The 21,196-nt window shown below is 42.2% G+C and overlaps 1 protein-coding gene across 7 annotated transcripts in view; it reads right to left on the bottom strand.

Moving 5' to 3' along the window:
* Positions 1-21,196, bottom strand: part of PIP5K1B (phosphatidylinositol-4-phosphate 5-kinase type 1 beta) — a 322,429-nt gene that overhangs the window by 124,492 nt on the left and 176,741 nt on the right. For 5 of the 7 annotated variants that reach the window (XM_036260505.1, XM_036260503.1, XM_036260502.1 and 2 more), the window contains exons 5-7: positions 17,184-17,300; positions 11,972-12,089; positions 3,395-3,547 (exon numbers count right to left, since the gene is read on the bottom strand). In XM_036260505.1, the coding sequence (XP_036116398.1) occupies positions 3,395-3,547; positions 11,972-12,089; positions 17,184-17,300 (388 nt within the window). The remainder of the gene's footprint in view (positions 1-3,394; positions 3,548-11,971; positions 12,090-17,183; positions 17,301-21,196) is intronic. The other 2 variants (XM_036260509.1, XM_036260508.1) reach the window with 1 other exon arrangement.

The raw sequence follows: 21,196 nt of genomic DNA on the forward strand, positions 1-21,196 counted from the left end.
TGGATTTATACATTTATTGGGGGGTAATTGAAATTTTTACTGAGTTCAGGAATGATGAATCTCTCTTTATATTTCACATCTTTTTTATGTCCTTCAAATAAGAGTTTTAAACTTTCCATCATATTAGTCTTGTACATTTCTTTTTATAAACTCAAGCATGCTTATTTAGGGTTCTTATTACAAAAATTTTGGCGGGATTATTATTCATGTTATACTCACTGTAACTTGCTTTTCCAATCAGAATTATAGTATGTATCCATTTACTTATCTTTATTTTTCTAATAATGTTTCTTATTTTCATTATGAATGAAATCCTTTCCTCCCTTATTTTCTCCAACTCTATATGATCCAAATTACAGAATACAATGGATTTTGTAGATTTGTCTTATATCTGCTGGATTCTCATCACTTAGAAACTATTGGTTTATTTTCTTGAAGTTTTGCTCATTTTCCATTTTATCATTTGTGGAGAACAGTGTTTTACACTTTTCTTCTATTTCTGTACCAAAAATCTATTGCTAGGAATTTCAGCAAATATATCAGACAAGCCCATTGATGAAGGACATCCTTGTCTTTTTCTGTCATTTCCAGTGAAAATGCTCTTGTTCTTCTCAATGAGATATGTGAACTCTTGGAGACTGATATATGATTTATTTACTTATTTATGTATTACACTAAGACTTCCTTGCCAATTTTTAGAATTCTAACTGAGAAGCTGTTGGATTTTGAGTGCCTTAGTTTCTCTTCAATGTCAATTTAAATAACTACATGATCCCATCTTTTTCTTGTTAATAAGATGAATTATATTGTTTGTTATACTAGCTTGCACGACTGAGATAAAACCATTTGTTCAGTAAAATTTTAAAATTTCATTGATTTTTAATTAATTTCAATTTAATACCCATATAAGAGACTAGTCAATCTAGAATTATAGAACCTTAAGATTTACTCAGAGGTTAGAAAAGTGTGTGATGTCAGTTTGATTCCAATTTTAGATAACTTTAAAATGTAAATATGGCCCAGCCGGTGTGGCTCACTGGTTGAGCATCGACCCATGCACCAAGAGGTCACCAGTACAATTCCCGGTCAGGGCACATGCCCAGGTTGTGGGCCCGATCCCCAGTGGCAGGAGGCAGCCAAACGATGTTCTTTCTCATCAATGTTTCTATCTCTCTCTCCCTCTTCTTTCCTTTCTCTCTAAAAATCAATTAAAAAAATATTTTTAAAAATGTGCATATGAATAGAATACATCCAAAAAGATATATACCAAATTACACCAAATATTAATAATACATATCTCTGGGAAAGGAATTATGGATGGTTGTATTCATTCTTTTTCCTTTTCTGTATTTTCTATATCCTCTAACAGAAAGTAGAGAATTTGCTCTAAAAATAAAAACTACTTGTTCAGGATCAAAACCTTTCAAAATCTGTGTACTCTGTCATTTAAGATTTGTATTTAGATGTTGGATTTCTCTATTTATATGTGGGACTAATTTATAGCATTTAATGTTGTCTCTATCAGATTTTGGAATTAACTAACCTTTTACATATGAATGAGCTGTGTGGCATCTCATCAATTTTGTTTTGAAACACAGATGATAGCTATCACCTCTCAGAGCACATGAACAGCAGAACTGGGGCTTCTGAGATCTAAACGTCCTCCTCTAGCCATTCCAATCACAGCTCATTAATAGTTATGAATGTACAAAGTAATGAGAGATATGAAAATGATGAGATGACTTAGGAAAAGTGTTTAATTTTCAAAAATTTGGGCTAAATGTCTAGTACATTCACCTGGACTAGGTTTCTGTTTCTTTGTCTCTAAGACATTACATGAAAGGAGATTTTCATGTCGTCATATTTCACCTATAAAATCCCAAATTCTAAAGTATAGTGGTTATTCTTGAATACATGCTGGTATACAGTGCAGGGGTTAAAGATACAGCCTCTGGAAACCTACCTCTTGTATTTAAGTCCCAGCTCTACCGTTCACTAGCTGAAAAATCCCTGGCAATTTACTCCACTTCTCTCTCTCTCTCTTTTCAAATTTACCTTTATTGTTGAAAGTATTACAGATATTCCTCTTTTCCCCCATTGACACCCCCCCCCCCACCTTCACAGCATTGTTGTCTGTGTCCATGGGTTATGTGCATATGCATGTAAGTTCTTTGGTTTATTTCTTCCCACCCCATCCCTCTGAGGTTTGTCAGTCTGTTCCCTACTTCCATGTCTCTGGATCTATTTTGTTCATCAGCTTATTTTGTTCATTAGATTCCATATATAAATGAGATCATATGATACTCATCTTTTTCTAACCGGCTTATTTCACTTAGCATACTACTCTCTAGGTCCCTCCATGTCGTCTAAAAAGATAAGAGATCTCTCTTTCTTAAAGCTGCATACTATTCCATTGTATATATGTACCACAGCTTTTTTTTTTTTTTCCTTTACTGATTTTACAGAGAGGGGAAGTGAGAGGGAGAGAGAGACAGAAACATCAATGAGAGAGAACATCGAGTGCCTGCCTCCTGCATGGCCCCCCACTGGGGATTGGGCCTACAACCTGGGCATATGTCCTGACTGGGAATCAAACCAGCAACCTCCTGGTGCATGGGTCGATGCTCAGCCACTGAGCCACACTGGCTGGACTGTACCACAGCTTTTTTATCCACTCTTCTACTGATGGACAGAACTTAGCAATTGTAAATAGCGCTGCTATGAACAAGATATATTCCTAGAAGTGGGATCACTGGATCAAATGGCAGTTCAACTTTTAATTTTTTGAGGACACACCAACCATATTGTTTTCCATAGTTATTCCATTATCTTTTGTCTCAATTACTCATCTACAAAGTGGCAATGACTGAAGTATCCAAGGTTGCTCTGAGGATTAAATGAGTTGATGCATGCAAAGAACTTACAACTGTGCTGAACACAGAGGCTATTCTCAGTGAATATTAACCACTCATGTTATTATTATGTACTGGGTGCAAAGAGATTTCCAATGGATGCATTGCTTCCTTCATCTTATAAGCATCTTGTATCTTTCCTTGATCACAACCACCACATAAAATAGGTACTTCTCAGCTTTGAAAGACTGAGAGGACTAAGGCTCAGAGGTTACCTTGCCTGCTCATGGTTATACAGTCAGATGATGACTGAGCAGGGATTTGAACCCAGGACTGAGTGAGTCAACAGCTATGCTCTACTCCTCAGTTCTATTTTGCTTTTTGAAATCTAGTTAACAGATGTCATAGTATAATCTAAATGCAAAATAAAGTTCACCAAAGAGAAAGAAACATGCCAAAGAGTCGCTGAACTAAAACACAGAATGAAACTTTTGAGGAAAAGTAATTAAACCTCAAGCAGAAGCTTTAATGTAGTTACTTACCATGTAATAGCCTGGCAGCAGCTTCTGAAGGAACTCTGCCTCTTTATGCTGAACTGTTTTAATAATAAATTCATCATCACTGGTCACAAAAAACAAAGATCCACTGGCTCCAGGGTTGGACAGCTCTATTAGAGGTTCATTGCAGAGGGAATACTGCAAGAGTAAATAAACAAGCACGAAAAATATATTCAATGTACACAGTACTTCCAAGGAAGAAAATCACAGCATTATATATCTTCACCATTTTGAAACAGAAAGCGCTCTCCATGACCTTTAAAAAGAGGTTCCAGGCCCGGCTAGTGTGGCTCAGTGGTTGAGCATCAACCCATGCACCAAGAGGTCACCGGTTCGATTCCCGGTCAGGTCACATGCCCAGGTTGTGGGCCCGATCCCCAGTGTGGGGCATGCAGGAGGCGGACAATTGATGTTCTCACTCATTAATGTTTCTCTCTCTTCCTCTCCCTCTCTCTCTCTCTCTCTAAAATCAATAAAGAAAAAAAATTTTTTAAAAAAGACACTCCAGGTATACTAAGAAGGGTCTTTGTGAGATTTCAAAATGTTTACTTGATCCATTTGTCTTAACAATACTTTGATGGGACACAGACATGCCCTTCCCACCCCCAGTGTTATATGATAGGCATAAATCATCACGTGTTCAATGAGATAACTCAAACAGTAGTGTTGACTAAGGTGCTTTGTTTCCAGCAAGTGCCCATAAAATAACAATTCAAGGTAGGATCCACACTGTGTATGTCACCTGAACACCAATACCTGTTCTCTTCTCACGATTTATTCTCCCAAGGGATGTTATCCACTCATGGCTTCAACAAGAAGATGACTCTAACATCTGTCTCTCCTGCCTCTCTCTCTCGAGGACTCCAGACCTATACACCTAACTTTGTGATAGATATTTCTACTTGGTTAAATCACAAACACTTCACATGAAACAAGTTCAAAATCAACTTCATCTCAGGACTGTGGTTAGCTCATATAGCGCCTTTATGGGGATTAGAAAGAGGTGGCTCTTTCTCCTGGCAGATGTAGGGCTGGGCCAGATACAAGGTTGGTGAGGAGAAGGGCTGGATTCCGGGCTCCACTCCTTCACCTCAGCCAGGTATTCTTGGAGGTGCACACTCTACACAACCATGTGTGGTGACTCTACATCTGCTCCCTGGCCCATCCTCTGTCTTCTCCCTTTCTCCCCCTATCACAGAGATGGAAGTGTTATTCCCTTTGTTTCCCAAACCAGAAATCTGGGCATTATCCATAATGCCTCACATTTCTTCCCCTTCCATATCCAGACTATTGCTTATACCTACCCCCTTCATGACATCTCTTTGCCAATACTCTAAGTTCAATGGTCTCATCATTTCATGCCTTGATTACTACGATAAGCTCCACCTCATCTCAACTATCCATCCTCCAGTCCTCCAGTGCATTCGCCATCAGGAAACCAAGGAGCTTTCTGAAATGTGACTCTGAGCTGACCTTCCAGGCCTTCACAGCTTTCTGCGGTTTCCACTACCTAGAAGATAATACCTACGTTTTTTGAAACAGATATTTCAAGTCCATGAATGGCCCAGCCCTACTCTCCAGTCTTTTCTCTCATCATTTCCCTCTTTAAATTCCAGGTCTGGTCAGAGAGAGCTACCTCCCATTTTATCAAATGTGCCCCACACTCTTGACTACTGGGGCTTTTGCATTTTCCTCTACTGAAAACAACCTCCAGACTACCTTCACCTGGTTGACTCCCACTCATTTATGAACTCATTCAACATTTGAAATATCTATTGAGCATCTTTAATGTCCCAGCTGCTCAGGAAGCTTATAACCTACGAGGAAGAAACGGACAGTGAACTAACAAGCAAGTAAATTATACATCTGAGTGTGGCAAGTGCTATAGGGAAAGGTAAAGCACGGAAAGGGGGGCAGAGAGTGCCCGCAATGAGTGAGGACTAGGTTGCAATACATTTAAGTAGGGTGGTCATCAAGAGCCTCATTGGGAAGCTGGCATTTGAGCAGAGGCCCGTGGATATCCGAGGCAAGGACGTTTCAGGCAGAGGGAAGAACCAATGCAAAAAGTGTTGAGACCTGGAGGGTTCAAGGCTCAGCAAGGAGGCGGGAGCATGTAAGCGAGGAGGACAGCTGAAAGGGATGAGGCCAGAAGGGTCGAGTTGGCCAGAGCACATAGGGTGCCACAGGCCACTGGAAGGACAATGGCCTTTCTCCAGGGGGGCTGAAAGCCATTGGAGGGTCAAGAGCACAGCCCCACTCTGTCCGCTGTGTTGAGAACCCAGGTGGATGAGAAGAAGATGCTGGGAGCACGGTGAGGAGGCTGTCACAGTGACCTTGGCTTTCAGTGTCTGCCAGCACTCATTCCAGAGAACCTCCTGGTTCCGTGAGTCCAGATCAACTGCTTCCTGGCATTGGACGTTCTCATCACAGAAGTGACCACAAAGTACCTTAATGGCCTGTTTACTGATTCTGAGCTCCCATTAGAGTGAAGAACTCATGAGTGCAGAAATGAATCTTAGCCTGTGACACAGTTCAGGACCCGGCCTTGCACATAGCAGGCATTCAGTACATTTTTGTCAAATAAATAACTAGGCTGTAACCGCCACCAAAGGTGCCAAAACCCAGCAGAGAAGTCCATTTTGGGTTATTGAGCTCTGTGTTTAACTGATAGGCCACATTATTGTCTAGAGAAACACTGGGTGCTGAGCAAAAGGTGAGGAGGAGGATGTGTGTGATCAGACTAGCTCTGGTAGCGGCAAAAGCAGGGATTTAAAGAACCACGTGCTCCGAGGGAGGCCTCTGAAAACAAGGGCTGAACCTCCCCCAGAGCTTTTACCTGGGCTTGCGAATATCTAAGTCAGAATCACTGCAAATCTGAGGAGGGGCGGCCGAGGAGGAAGGGGTGGCGGGGGAGGAGGAGAAACTGGGAGAAAAATGATTAAAAGGCAGTTTTCAAATGTCACCTTTTAAATGATCTTGCTTTGGCAACACCATGGATAAGGGAATCACAATTCTCCAAGAAAAGGAAGAAGCAGGTGCTTACTGCCTTCCTCAAAATCACAGGCCACTTCCACCTTCTACCTCACCCGCCTCCCTCTAGCCTGGCCTCTTGGAGCTCTAGCTGAGCAGCACCAGAGACTCCGCCTTTACGGACAAGTTGAGGATAAGACAGGAGAACACAAACAGCCACCAGTCTGCACGCAGGATGCATAAACGCCGAGAGGCAGCAGAGAGCACGTTCCTGCTCTGAGTGCAGTGTCCACGTGGCCGGGTGACCAGTGGCAGGGCATGCGACTCAGAATCAAGCGATGTCTGTAAAATCGTGGCTCTGCCTGTGGCAACTTATGTAACCTCGAGTCAGTAATGTAGCATCTGGAAGTCAAAGGAATCTCATCTCTAAAACAAAGATAACAGTATCTATGAGAAAGCCACTGAATGTTTTTAGAGCAGATGCTTTCGAAACCCCTGGCAAAGGCTGACCACGTAGCTATGGCTGGTGCTATTTTTCCTTACATGACCATATGCAGGGGAGACAGGAGTTCAACCTGCAATCCACAGGTGGGCGAGGAAGGGCTGGCGGTGCCTTAGGGGGTCCTGAGGGCCTCAGGCTGACTCCTGCGACAGAGGGCCACCCACAGATACACTGAGACATTCTTAGAGAAGCTAGAAAAAACGTGGGTCTTTTCTATCGTCATACATTTGAGACCCCCGAAAATAAAGGTCTCATAAAGAATGAAGACAGAAGAACCCAGACTCTCTTTAGAAATTCTGATTCTTTGTTCCGTGGGGTTTGAACTCTTGGCTCAGGACCTTCTCATGGATAGGAGTAAACGTTGTGGAAGTACAAAAACAAAGATGTGGAAATTAGAGGCTGAAAATAGAGAAATGAGGGGGTGATGCGGGAAGAGCCGTCTAGAGAAAACTGGATTCAGACCTGAACATCTGCTCCCCATTAGACTCAAATTTTTCTACAAGCAGTGACATAATATGGAGATTATTTCATTGGTTACTTAATTGTCAAGTACTCCTTTATTATGTAATGTATAAATTAATACGAAGGGAAAAATAAATCATTCTGACACATTTTAATAACCTTTTGGGGTGTCTAGGAGCACGACGTCAGTGTGCGGCAGACTGGCATCATGACACTAAACAGGACTATTACCTTCGTCATCTATAACCCTGTGTTTTCTCAGCCTACAGTCTGTCACCACGTTCTCTTCTGAGCAACCTGCCCCAAAATGTTGCCTTTTAAGAGCAAATAAGGAGGGAGATGGGAACATTTTAATTAGCCACGATCAACAAGCCCCGTGTGCACGCCTGGGTTTTACGTGCCCTCAGGCACTTTCCTGTGTGCAGGCTGTTCCAATGTATTCATTCTCTGGCTTCTATTTCCTGCCGGGCCTCCCTCCGATACCCACTGGAAAGAACGCAGAGTACCACCCAGCGGGCCCTGCCAAGGCAAATTAACAATGTAAACTTGCGAGGTGGGGTGATCGTTTTCCCTGCCATTTCTTCCTCTCGACAGCGGTAAACAGTCACCCTGCTCTCTTTCTTACTGTATCAGTGAACCTGAAAAGACATCCTATAAATCAGCCTGGACTGTGGTGGAGAAGGAAATGAACCAAAGGCTGCTGCCCCAGCGGAGATGGGAGAAAAGGCCGTGGGACTCCTTTGCCTTCCCTTGGGAGGTATTCATTCAGGAACAAATAAGGGAGAAAAAGCGTTCGCCCTGCTGAGCGGGGCGCGCAGAAGCACCTTCCACGTGCTGCCTCACAATCCAAGCTCTGCACGTTTCAACACGACACTCACAACAGCACGTACACAGTGACTTTTTTTTTCCTTATTCTCACCTGAGGACATTTTTGCATTTATCTTCAGATAGAGCGGGAGGGAGAGTGGGAGAAAGAGAGAGAGAAACATCAACATGATAGAACCACATTGACTGGTTGCCACCGACACAACCCCAACTGGGGCCGGGGACAAACTGCAACCGAGGTACATGCCCTTAGTGGGGGTCGAACCTGGGTCTCCCTGGTCAGCAGGCCGATGCTCTAACTGCTGAGCCAAACTGGCCAGGGCTACACAGTGACTTTTAAGGGAACTGCGAACACAGAGTAATTCAGGCTTGGAATCCAGATGCAACCGCACAAAACTATGGAGAAGGACACACATATCATGGGGATGCAGTATCAAACCTATCTACAGAGTTTCCAGTCACTGCATATCATCCCTTCCTTCCCCCACCTTGAGATCAGCATGTCTTCACAAATTTGAGGTTAAATAGTCCCTGTCTGACTGATGGCAGGATGTACTTGGTAGAGATTTGCACTGTATCTTTCTTTGCTTCAGTTTTCCAAGGGACATCCTATTTCATTTCTCTGTGCTTTATTTGGGCTTAACTCTCCCAAAATGCCCTTTGTTAGGGGTGTTTGAGCTCTTTGGCTGTGTTCTTCGGACTGGATAATCACAGCTCAGTTTGATGGGCAAGGGAGCACCTACCTTGAGACCACAACTAATGAGAGTCCTCCTTAATTGGTTGGCAAGTGTGAGGTCAGATGGTAAAAGGAAAAGAACACTGGGGCGGGGGGCAGGGCATGGGGAGACTGCTGTTCTGGTATGGACCTGTCCCCCTAACATGGGTAACCCTGGGATCTCTCTTCACTGACCCCAGCTTCAGATACCTCATCTAAAATGAAGGGTTGGGCTAAAAAAGTCCCCGAGGGTTATATGTGACTTTCCAAAGCCTGCTGTGTCATGCAGAAGCCCCTATCCTCAACTACCACATTCCAGTTTGGAGGTGAGCATCTAGAAGCTCCAAGAGCTACAGGGGGAACTACCTCAGTCCTGGGCTGTGGGTGTCCCTAGTACAGGGCAGGTGGGTTGCCGTAGCCAACTGGGGACCAGGCCATGTTCACCTAGACAGCCGCGGCCCTTCCCGTGCAGGTCCCAGAGACGAATCCAGTCACTGAACCGAGTGCGCAGCTATAAGGCAGGTGGGACATGAAATCCAACTAAAGGACACTCACCTGCCTGGTCCTACCTTTTTTCTCCCCTAAGTTTTCATTGTGGAAAATTTCAAGCATACATAAAAATAAAGAGAACTGTATCATGAACACCCATGTGTCTGTCTTTTAGCTTCAACAATTCCTGATTCATGGCCAATCTTGTCTTCTCTGCCCACCCCCACCCATTCCCCTGCCAGCTTCCCTCAGATTCTTTTGAAGCAAATCCCAGACATCAAATCATTTCATCCACAGACATTTCAGTGTATGTCTCTAAAAGACAAGGTCTCCATCTTTAAAACAGAACCACAGTACCATCATCCCACCAGAACATAGTTCCTCAACACTGTCAAATATCTAGTCAGTAGTCAGTATCTCCATTTCACCGATTTCCTATAATTACAAACAAACATAAACAAACAAAAAACAACTGTTTATTTGAATTATCTGGCCCGATCTTTCTAATATTCCTGATCAAAACCTTCCTCTCCTGCCATACGGGCCCATTCAAAGTCCTTCTAAATATTTAATGCATTTGCATCTCTGGTATCGTAGTCACCTCCCCCTGCCCATCCCCTTCCAACATCTTCCCCTTTTTCCCTTCAAATGCCTTGAATTTCAAAACCAGTTAAACTGCACGGCGCCAGAGAAGCGCTCCTGCTCACGGACCCAGCAGAGAGAAACCGCCCTCCTGTGCAGTCGCTTCAGTCTCGTTATTTATGCCTAGTAGAACGGTTGTTTTCCCACAGAAACCAATCATTCCAACTGGGTTCTAAGTTGTCCGAGTATCATGAATGACAGGGCTTTGAATCTCCGTATAATTATTAGCAAGGTAGTTCAGTTACAATGGATGTTCAAAACACCCAGTGATCACTTGACCTTTTGCCAGGTACATGACGGACTTCTGCTCCCAGAAGCCATCAGCTTAGGCTCCCCCGCTCCTTTGCAAATACTACTCTAACCTTATTAGGAAAGTAACTTTTCCAGCTCAAAGGCTAGTTCCTGTGAAAGCTACATCGGGGCTTGTTCTGCAATGAACCTTCCCAAAAGAAAGCTCCTGGTGAGTCAGAACGAGGGACGGCATGGGCTTCCCAGCCTGGGAGAGGGTAGACAGGCACCATACTGACCGGGTCTGTGTTATGAGATGCAAGTGTATGGCATCTCCTTCACCTGCAGAAGCTCAAGGAAGTTCAGAAGGAGAATCCATTAATTTCTAATGTGTGGCAGAAGACGAGGGATTGATCTTGTTTTCAATAATATGACATTAAGACCTCACTGGGTTCTCCAAACACATTCCTTGAATGACACTGACTCTCAGTAATTACAGAATGGCTAGAAAACACAGAATCTTCCCTAATACACACACACATGCCAAATGTGTGTCTTTGTGTACTTGAGTGGTTGGGATGGCAAGGTTGGTAATGCTGGGTAGGGGCACCTGACGTCTCAATTTAAGAGGCGTGGTGAGGCAGAGGGGCACACACTTCAGGCAGCAGGATGCTCAGGGACCTTCTATTCCATTTTCCCTGCTCTATTAAGACTTATTCACGTGTCTTGAAGAACTAGTATTATTTCACTGGGCAGAAGTTATATGATATTTTTAGGGCCGAACCAAAGAAGAGGGTCATTCATGGGTTTCCATCGGCATAAAGGAGAATCTGCTTGGAACTTGATCATTTCCATTGTGCCCAAATTAAAAGATGCATTTTAAACCCTCTCTGTTACAGGTGAAAAATGCTGCTGTACTTCCTTTCAAAGCATTATTCCAGGATCTAGCTCAAGTCTTATAAATATAATTCCGAATTAATGAACAATAGATATTTAATGGCATCCTTCCTGCGGCTTCTTGAAAACTGATTTTGAAGAGCCCCAGGGAGTCAACAGTGATCACATTATGCAATACACCACTTTCCTCTTGAAACACAAAGGAAGCTCCTGACTCCTCGAACAGGAATAAGGTAAAACCCCGAGGCCACAGCAGACTACCTCACAGAGAGGCTGCCGTGCCTGTCCCTGCTGGTGGGGGCCAGAAGGCAGGCAGGGAGAAAAGACACCTCTAAGGATAAAACATGCTCTGATGCAAACAGAAGCACGTTTAAAAAGAGCCTGCATAAAGGGATTCTGAGAACAACACTATCCAGTTCCTTTAAAATGATATTCAGTTGTAGGTCAAGGTGAAGATGGCTGAGGCAGGTTTGAGATGAACGGTGTAAATAAGGCAATTAAAATTGAAAGGCTTTCAAAGAGAATCCAATCAGCAAAATTCACAGGAGTTTCTGGAACCCATTATATCAGTTGGAATAATTATCTTAAGTAGCAACCAATACAACAGTTATTGAAGTATCAATTACTTGGCAGATTTTGTAGCCATCAGTTAAAAAATGCAGACAAATCACATATCCTGAAGCTAAATTTATAATCATTATGAGACTTGGAGCTTTTGCAGCGCTCCAGAACTTGATGAAATATGAGACACAAGTCACTTGTTGCTGTTGCTATGAAACAAATGTTTACATCACACATTTCTGGAAAAGGAAGGAAAATTATAGGTTCTTACCAAGTAATCATCAGGCTTGATACCAAAAAGCTCTCTGAAATATCGGAATGCTAGTGGAGCATATGTCTTAAATCTGAAGTCTGGGTAGTGGTGTGCTGGGGTCAGATTGCTCCCTTCACTGCAGTTAAAACATTAAAAAGAATAAGAAAGAGAACATTAGCAAAGACAATTCTGATTTCAAATTCCAGCTCTACTGGTCTTGGGCCAATTTCCCTTCTAGAAAAAACACCCCCTGACAGGAGGTCTATTGAAGCTCCTGTTACAAAGGCTGGTGGCCATCGGGTAAGAACAGATGCTCACACAGCGAGGGCCACTCCAATCGGGCGTTCCCTGCCAATCACACTGTGTCTCCAGCCTGGAAATTCTTTGTCATCCATCTGAAAAGTTGTTTGACTTCATTCAAAACAAAATAATAAAAATTAGATATCACTGAGAGACCATTTTGCCTATCAGCTGAACAAAAATCCCAAATTTTGGGATAACTCAAGGGAAATTGGCACCCTGAAACATTATTAGTGGGAAAGCAAATTGATGCTTTTCCTTTAGAGCAGCGGTTCTCAACCTGGGGGTCGAACAACCCTTTCACAGTGGTCGCCTAAGACCGTCGGAAAACATATACTTTCGATGGTGTTAGGAACCGAGACACCGCTCCTCTGTCTCCAGATGGGTCCGCCCACATGCAGATACACCCGCATAGACATGAGGAACTGTATTAAAGGGTTGCGGCATTAGGAAGGTTGAGAACCACTGCTATAAAGGATATTTTCACAACTTGTCAACCTTACAACTGTACATAACTCTTTGATCCAGCAAATGCATGCTTATAATGTATACCACAGATAAGGTGGCACACGTAAGTCTAACATGTGTATCTGGTTATTCCTGATAGCATCATTTGTAAGGATGAAGGATTGGATGTCTCTTACGAGGGGACTGCTCAAATTAATTATGGTTCAGCCATATACTGGAATACTATGCAAATATTTAAAAAAAAGAACAAGGAGGCTTAATACGTAATGACATGGCAAGATCTTTAGGATAAATTAAGTGTAAGAAAGCATGATGCAGATACTGTGTGTGGCATGCCCTCATTTGTATACAAAAGGAAAAAATATATTTTGGACAGGTATATGCATAAAAACTTCCTGAAGGATAAACATTCCCCTAGTAACAATGATATATGGGATTGGACACGTTAAAAAAGGCACAGAGAACCAAAGGGACATTTTCATAGTCTTTCTTTTATTTTTTTTCTTTATTGATTTTAGAGAGAGAGGGAGGGAGAGGAAGAGAAAGATAGAAACATCGATGAGAGAGAACATTGATTGGCCACCTCCTGCACGCCCCCACTGGGGATCAGGCCCACAACCTGGGCATGTGTCCTGACCGGGAATCGAATTGGTGATCTCCTGGTGCATGGGTCGATGCTCAACCACTGAGCCACAATGGCCAGGCACACAGTCTTCCTTTTAAAAATATCATGAGGATAAACTCTTCTATGTACTACTATTCACAATATTAAAACATGTTTAAAAGTGAGGGTTAAAAGCCATAACCTTACACACACACACACACACACACACACACACACACCAGTGCCATGGCAGAAGGGGTTGCTTCTGAATATCAAGCTGCTCCAGTGAACAACAAATACCAGCTTGACATGAATGAAGCTTTCCTGAAGGAAATGAAAATCCATGGGACTGTTGGCTCCAGCTGGTTTGTCAGGAGGTTCAACGCACAGGAGCAGAACCAAACAGCAGGTCTCGCGAGGATCTGCCAGTTCTGGGTTTTCTGAGGTCACACATGGGCAAACCTACTGGCTGTGGGTGCGGGTGCTTGCCCACAGGTGTCCAGCACAGAGGCTCCTCAGCACATGTCTAAAAGGCTTAGCTAAGGCAGACAACTGCAACCAACGTCAGTCCACTGGCCGCGGGAAGGGTCCACTGAGGACTCCTGCAGCCTCTCCTGCCTGAACCTGGGTGGTCTCCCGCAGAAGACTGTGCCAGCACCTAGAACTACTCAGCAAAAGTCAAGTCTGTGGAAGAGCAGCCTTCTTCACACGTTAAGATTTATATCATGTTTCTTCCATGAACTTATATAATGTTTGAGAAAAAAATCCACTTTTCTCTCGGCATAAAATAGAGGCTTCGGAAATTTTAGCTGTGAGGGTTTCAGCGATGGTTGTAGATGTATGAATCCCAGGAGCTGGTAAAATTTCAACAATAAAAATTTGGAAGCCAACATGAAATTTCCAACTTGATGTTACCAAGTAGGAACTTATAATTAAGCAAACACACAGTACCATCTCTATCAAGTTATAAAAGAAAGGGTATGTTAAGATCATAAGAGGAAGAAACTTTGAATAAAGAACAGTACTTTAACTATCTCGTCCTTTTCTCTCTTATTTCTCCAAGAAGCAGTCCAAGTTTGACCATGGACCAACTCTGTCATTTTGATATTCCACTTTTCTGAGCAGAGTTCAATTTTTTTTTTAATCCTCACCCGAGGACATTTTTGCGTTTATCCTCAGATAGAGCGGGAGGGAGAGAGAGAGGAAGAGAGAGAGAGAGAAACATCGATGTGAGAGAGACACATTGACTGGTGGCCACTCACACGACCCCAGCTGGGGCTAGGGACAAACTGCAACTGAGGTGCGTGCTCTTAGTGGGAACCAAACCCGGGACTCTCTGGTCCACGGGCTGACCCTCTAACTGCTGAGCCAAACCAGCCAGGGTGCAGAATTTAATTTTTAAGGCCAAAGCCAAGGCTCATCGTAAGTCCAAACATACACATCTCTCTTTTGCATATATGTGTATGTGTATCTTTTATATATATATATACATACACACACACACACATATATATTTAATCCTTACCCAAGGATATTTTTCCATTAATTTTCAGAGAGAGAAACATCTATGTGAGAGAGACACATCAATTGGTTGCCTCCTGCAGGACCCCGATCAGGACTGGGGACTGAACCACAACGGAGGTACATGCCCTTGACTGGGATCAAACCCGTGACTCCTCGGTCCACAGCCCAACGCTCCAGCCGCTGAGCCAAACTGGCCAGGGCCAAACATACCCATCTCTTAATGGCAATGGATGTTTAGAACTACACGGTGTTGAAGCTTAAAGAAGCATTAGCTATCATCTGAAATTTCCCAGTTAGCAGATAAAGAACTCAAAGTCCAGGGAAGGGAAGTAACGGCCTAACTTAGGAACAAAAAGACTCGGAAATTAGATCCACACCAGAGCAGTCACAAGCAGGCAGGTCCACCTTAATTTAACCGTGACATTCCTCGGTTAGTCTTCCTTTTCAGGATACAGTTACAGGCTTCAGGGTACAACCTGCCCAAGTACCCCAATTACTTTTCCGTGAGTTCCTCACACTGCAGGGTCAGGTGGGCTGAATTTGACTAGCCACATTGTTGGTCTCACCTGTGTGTACTGTGAACATCCCAGCGTCGCGCTCCTGGTTTTAGAGGCTGATGACCAGGCACTATTTTGGGTGGCATGGGTGGAGAGATTTGGTGCTAAGCAGCAGAGTGAAATGAATTCAGCATTTCCAGGACACTTACGGGGTCCAGTTTTGGAGCTAAGACCTGGAGCTCTGATGTTTTAGAAGCAGCACTTTATATATAGTGAGCTTCTTGATTTCAAATTGTAAGTCAGTAGTGGGGTTGGAGCCTCTTGACAAAAAAAAAAAAAAAGAGTGAGTCAGCAACTCCTAGGGGACAGGTTTATTATGAGGGATTGGCTCGTGCAGTTGTGGAGAAGTTCCATGGTGTGTCATCTGCAAGCTGGAGGCCCGTGTAAGCTGCTAGTGTGCTTCTAGGCCAAACCCACAGGTCTGAGAATCTGAGGAGACAATGGTCTAAGTCCTTGGTCAGAATCTCAAGGCCCCAGGACTGGGAGCACTGATGTCCGAGGGCAGGAGGAGATGAATGTCTCAGATCAGCAGAGAGTGAATCAGCCCTTTGGACACCTTTTTGTTCTCTTCGGCCCTGCACAGATTGGATCATGCCCACCGGAACTGGTGAGGTGAGTTTCTTTTCTTAGTCTACTGATTCAAACGCTAATTTGTTCTGGAAACACCCTCACAAACAATCCGACATGATGTTTTACCAGCTATCTGGACATCCCATAGCCAGTCAAACTGGCTTACAAAATTAACATCACAGCCCGGATGGTGTGGCTCAGTGGTTGAGCGTCAACCCAGGCACCAAGAGGTCACTGGTTCGATTCCTGGTCAGGGCACATGCCCGGGTTGTGGGCCCAATCCCCAGTGGGGGGCATGTAGGAGGTGGCCAGTCGAAGTTCTCTCTCATCGATGTTTCTCTCCCTCTCCCTTCCTCTCTCTCTAAAATCAATAAAAAAAAAAATTAAAAATGTCCTGCCTCCGAGTTTTATAAAAAAAATTAACCATCACAGTAAGCATGACCACACCTCCCATGAGATAGGACAGTGAGGGGTACTCTGTCTTAGTGTATAGATGGTGATACTGAGTCTAAGAATATTTAAGTGGCAATACAGCTGGACAAGTGGCACTGCCACAGTTCAACAAACTAGTGGTGGCACCCAAGTGTCAAACTGGACCTCTGCCAGTCAGGGTCATAGAAGCAGCTTAGGCATCATTAATCGCCTCTGCCAATTCAGGCAAGGTGGATCCCTTAGACTCTCTTTAGCCAGTGAAACAGAAATTGGTCCTCTCTTCTGCCAAATTAGATAGTGCTCTCGAACAGAAAAACAAAGGAAAACAAAAGACATACTCCGTGCTGGTGCCAACCGCCCTCTGCTGAGCTGCCCCGAGCATCCTCTTTTGAGGTCAATCAGCTGACAGCAGTTTTTAAAAGTCAGAACTAAAAATAGCTTAAATTCTGAAACAAAATAATGTGTTCTGGGGTCTCAATTACTGTCTACATGGGATATCATTGATTGTTTAAATGTTAAAAACTCCCAAGTGGTTATTAGCATAGCGGGAAATCGTGCTTTGAAGGAAATTTCGAACAAGTTAAAATGTTATATAAGATTCAGAGCATGCAATAAATCTTTTATTTTGAACTAAAGGAAGAGGTATATAACTTTTATTGATAATAAATCAGTTTCTCCCTATCCCCACTACATATGCTGAGCAAATACTTAGGAGTTTGACTTGAAGGAACATCATATTATTGGCGTATCCAGTGACAACCACATCTCACCTAACCTGGAGAAGAGGATTGTGGCGGTTCTGTCTTCTACCCACATATATGTAAAACTCGGTGCAGAATGTCTGTACAGATCAGGGGGTGGCAGTCTTCTTAGAGTCTCTGATGCAGCTACTCTAAGAAAAGCAGCCATAGGCAATATGTAAGTGATCAGACGTGGCAGTGTTCCAATTAAACTTTACTTATTAAAAGAGGTAAAGAGTTGAATCTGTGCTGTGGGTGGTAGTGTGCTGACTCCTGGGATAGATACACTTCTTGGATGAGTCTATGTCAGCATTACCTGATATGCAGGTAATGGCTAGTGTGTCAAAACTGTAACACCTCGTCCTGATGTCTGGCAACACTTACATAAGCCTGTGACATATATGTTGGTCTGACATTGAAAATAATATTTTACCCTCACAGTAGTTCTATGGAATTCCCTCCCCCATTGAGGGTATGCCCTAGCTATTCAAATAAATCCTGAACAAAACTATGGCAGACCATTTTCCGCAGCGATTCTCACATCAAGCTCAACTCCACTTTACAAGTGAGAAGATTAAAATGCAGAAGAGTGGGGAAGACAGGATGGGGATAGGAGCAGGTAGGAAGGGGTCAATGGGGGGGGGGGGAAGGCAGGACATCTGTAATAGAATAAAGTGCAGGAGAAATTTTGTGAATTCTTCAATTAGATAATTATTCTTGAAAATGTAAAGCCATGTAATTTTTACTGCCAGCATTCACACCGTATTTCCCATACCAGAGAAGGGTGGTGGGAGTGGAGGAATGGATCAGGGCTGCTTGTCAAGGGGCTGGAGAGGCAGATTTAGGTTCACAATTCTAAAATAAAAACTGGATACATTTCCTGATTCAAAAAAGCAGAAAGGCTTTTCCTGTGCTTTACTGCCACAGTGTAAGGAAAAACAAAACTTTGAAGCCAGTCACCCTTAAATTCAAAGCCTGGTTTTCCCATTTATTGGTTGTATACTTTGGATTAAGTAACTTAAAAGCTCAGGGCCTTGCCCGGCCACTGTGGCTCAGTGGATTGAGCATTGTCCCATGAACTGAGAGGTTCCAATTCGATTCCCAATCAGGGTACATGCCTGGGTTGTAAGCTCGATCCCCAGTAGAGGGCGTGCAGGAGGCAGCCGATTGATGTTTCTCACATCAATGTTTGTATCTCTCTCTTCCTCTCACTCTAAAAAAATCAATAAAAACTGAAAGATAAAAATCATGTGATCATATCAATAGATGCTGAAAAAGCATTCAACAAAATTCAATCTCCATTTTTGACAAAAACTCTCAGCAAAGTGGGAACAGAAGGATCATATCTTAACATAATAAATTTATAACAAACTGACAGCCAACATAATACTCAATGGGCAAAAATTAAAAGTATTTCCTTTAAGAGCAGGAACAAGGCAAGAATGTTCACTTCCACCACTCTTATTTAACATAGTACTGGAAGTCTTAGCTACAGCAATTAGACATGAAGAAAAAATAAAAGGGATCCAAATTGGAAAGGAGGACGTGAAACTCATTATTTGCTGATGACATGATGTTGTACATAGAAAACCCTCAAGACTCCATCAAAAAGCTACTTGATTTAATAAATGAATTTGGCAAAGTAGCAGGATACAAAATTAACATCCAGAAATCACTGGCATTCTTATACACCAATAATGGACACACAGAAAGAGAAACTAAAAAAACAACCCTATTTACCACTGCAACACAAAAATTAAGATACCTAGGAATAAACTTAACTAAAGAAGTAAAGGACCTGTTAGCAGAAAACTACAGAACATTGAAAAAAGAAATAGAAGAAGATATAAAAAAGTGGAAGCATATACCTTGTTCATAGATTGGAAGAAATAACATTATTAAAATGTCCATACTACCCAAAGCAATCTATAGATTCAATGCAATCCCCATCAAAATACCAATGACATATTTCACAGAACCAGAACAAACACTCCAAAAGTTTATATGGAACCAAAAAAGACCCAGAATAGCCACAGCAATCTTGAAAAAAAAAGAACAAGGTAAGAGGGATCACAATATCGAATACCAGGATATACTACAAAGCCATTATAATCAAAACAGCCTGGTACTGGCACAAGAACAGGCATATAGATCAATGGAACAGAACAGAGAACCCAGAAATTGACCCAAGACATTATGCTCAATTAATATTTGACAAAGGTGGCAAGAGCATACAATAAAGACAGCCTCTTTAATAAATGGTGTTGGGAAAATTAGACAGTTACATACAAAAAAATGAAGCTAGACCACCAACTTACACCATACACAAGAATAAACTTGAAATGAATTAAAGACTTAAATGTCACTTGTAAATCCATAAAAATCCTAGAAGAAAATGTAGGCAACAAAATTTCAGACATCACACACAGCAGAATTTTCAGTGATATCACACCTAAGGCAAGAGAAACAGTAAAATATTAATACATGGGACTACATCAAGCTAAAAAGCTTCTGTACAGCAAAAGAAATAAGCATCAAGATGGAAAGGGAACCCACTGTATGGGAGAGCATAATTGCCAACGATGAATCAGATAAGGGGTTAATTTCCAAAATATATAGAGTACTCATACAGCTCAACCAAAGGAAGACAAAGAACCCAATTAAAAAATGGGCAGAGGACCCAAATAGAAACCTCTCCAAAAAAGACACACAAATGGCCAAGAGACATATAAAAAAAATGTTCAACATCACTAATCATCAGGGAGATGCAAATTAAAACAACAATGAGGTATCACCTCACACCTGTCAGAATGGCTGCCATCAACAAATCATCAAACAAGTGCTGGCGAGGGTGTGGAGAAAAGGGGACTCTAGTACACTGCTGGTGGGAATGCAGACTGGTGCAGCCACTATGGAAAATGTGGGGTTTCCTAAAAAAATTAAAAATTGAACTGCCATTTGACCCAGTGATCCCACTTCTAGGAATATATCCTAAGAAGCCTGAAACACCAATCAGAAAGAATATATGCACCCCTATATTCATAGCAGCACTATTTACAATTTCTAAGATCTGGAAACAGCCTAAGTGTTTATCAATAGATGAGTGGACAAAAACGCTATGGTACATATACACAATGGAGTACTATGCAGCTGTAAGAAAGAAAGATCTCTTATCCTTTGAGACAACATGGAGGGACCTGGAGAGTATTACACAAAGCAAAATAAGCCAGTCAGAGAAAGACAAGTATCACATGATCTCACTTATTTGTGGAATATAATGAGCAAAACAAACTGATGAACAAAATAGACCCAGAGACATAGCAGTAGGGTTCAGACTGACAAACTTCAGAGGAGGGGGTAGAGAGGCAGGAAGAGATAAACCAAAGAATGTATGCATATGAGCATAACCAATGGACATAGACAACAATGCTAGGGGGGGCAGGGAACTGGAAGAGGGTATCAATGGGGGAAAAAGGAGAAACGTCTGTAACAAAAATAATTAGATTTAAAAAATCAAGAAAAACATCCTTAAAAATAGCTCAGGGCCTTAGTTAATTCATATATAAAATGTATTTTTATAAAGATGAATGGTAATAACAATAATTTAACATTATGTTATATAATATGTATGTTATATCAATAAAACTATGCTTGGTTCATAGTTGGTACTTGTAAACTTTACCTCCCTTTGCCACCTCTGTGGCAGCTACTAAATATTTAAACACAGTACAAACATTATGAAACATCCTTCCTCCTAATCCTATCTGCACATGAAAATTTATCTGCAACCTTGAGTTTATGATCGCAGCACAGAATGTGGGGTCAAAATATTATGATATGATCATGGTTCTCGACTTGTCCACTTTGTAATTTTGGAAGGTTACTGAAAGAGCTTTAAGATCACCCTTCCAATCTTAATCAGGTCCAGAGCTTTTTCCATCCATAAAACGAAATAATCTGTAGAACAAACACATAATATCTAAAAATAACTTTGACTCATTTTCAAATAAATAAATAAAAAATAACCACAATACATTTGGTTGCTAAG

This window comes from Molossus molossus, unplaced genomic scaffold (assembly GCF_014108415.1).
Source record: "Molossus molossus isolate mMolMol1 unplaced genomic scaffold, mMolMol1.p scaffold_m16_p_14, whole genome shotgun sequence".
Lineage (NCBI taxonomy): Eukaryota > Metazoa > Chordata > Mammalia > Chiroptera > Molossidae > Molossus > Molossus molossus.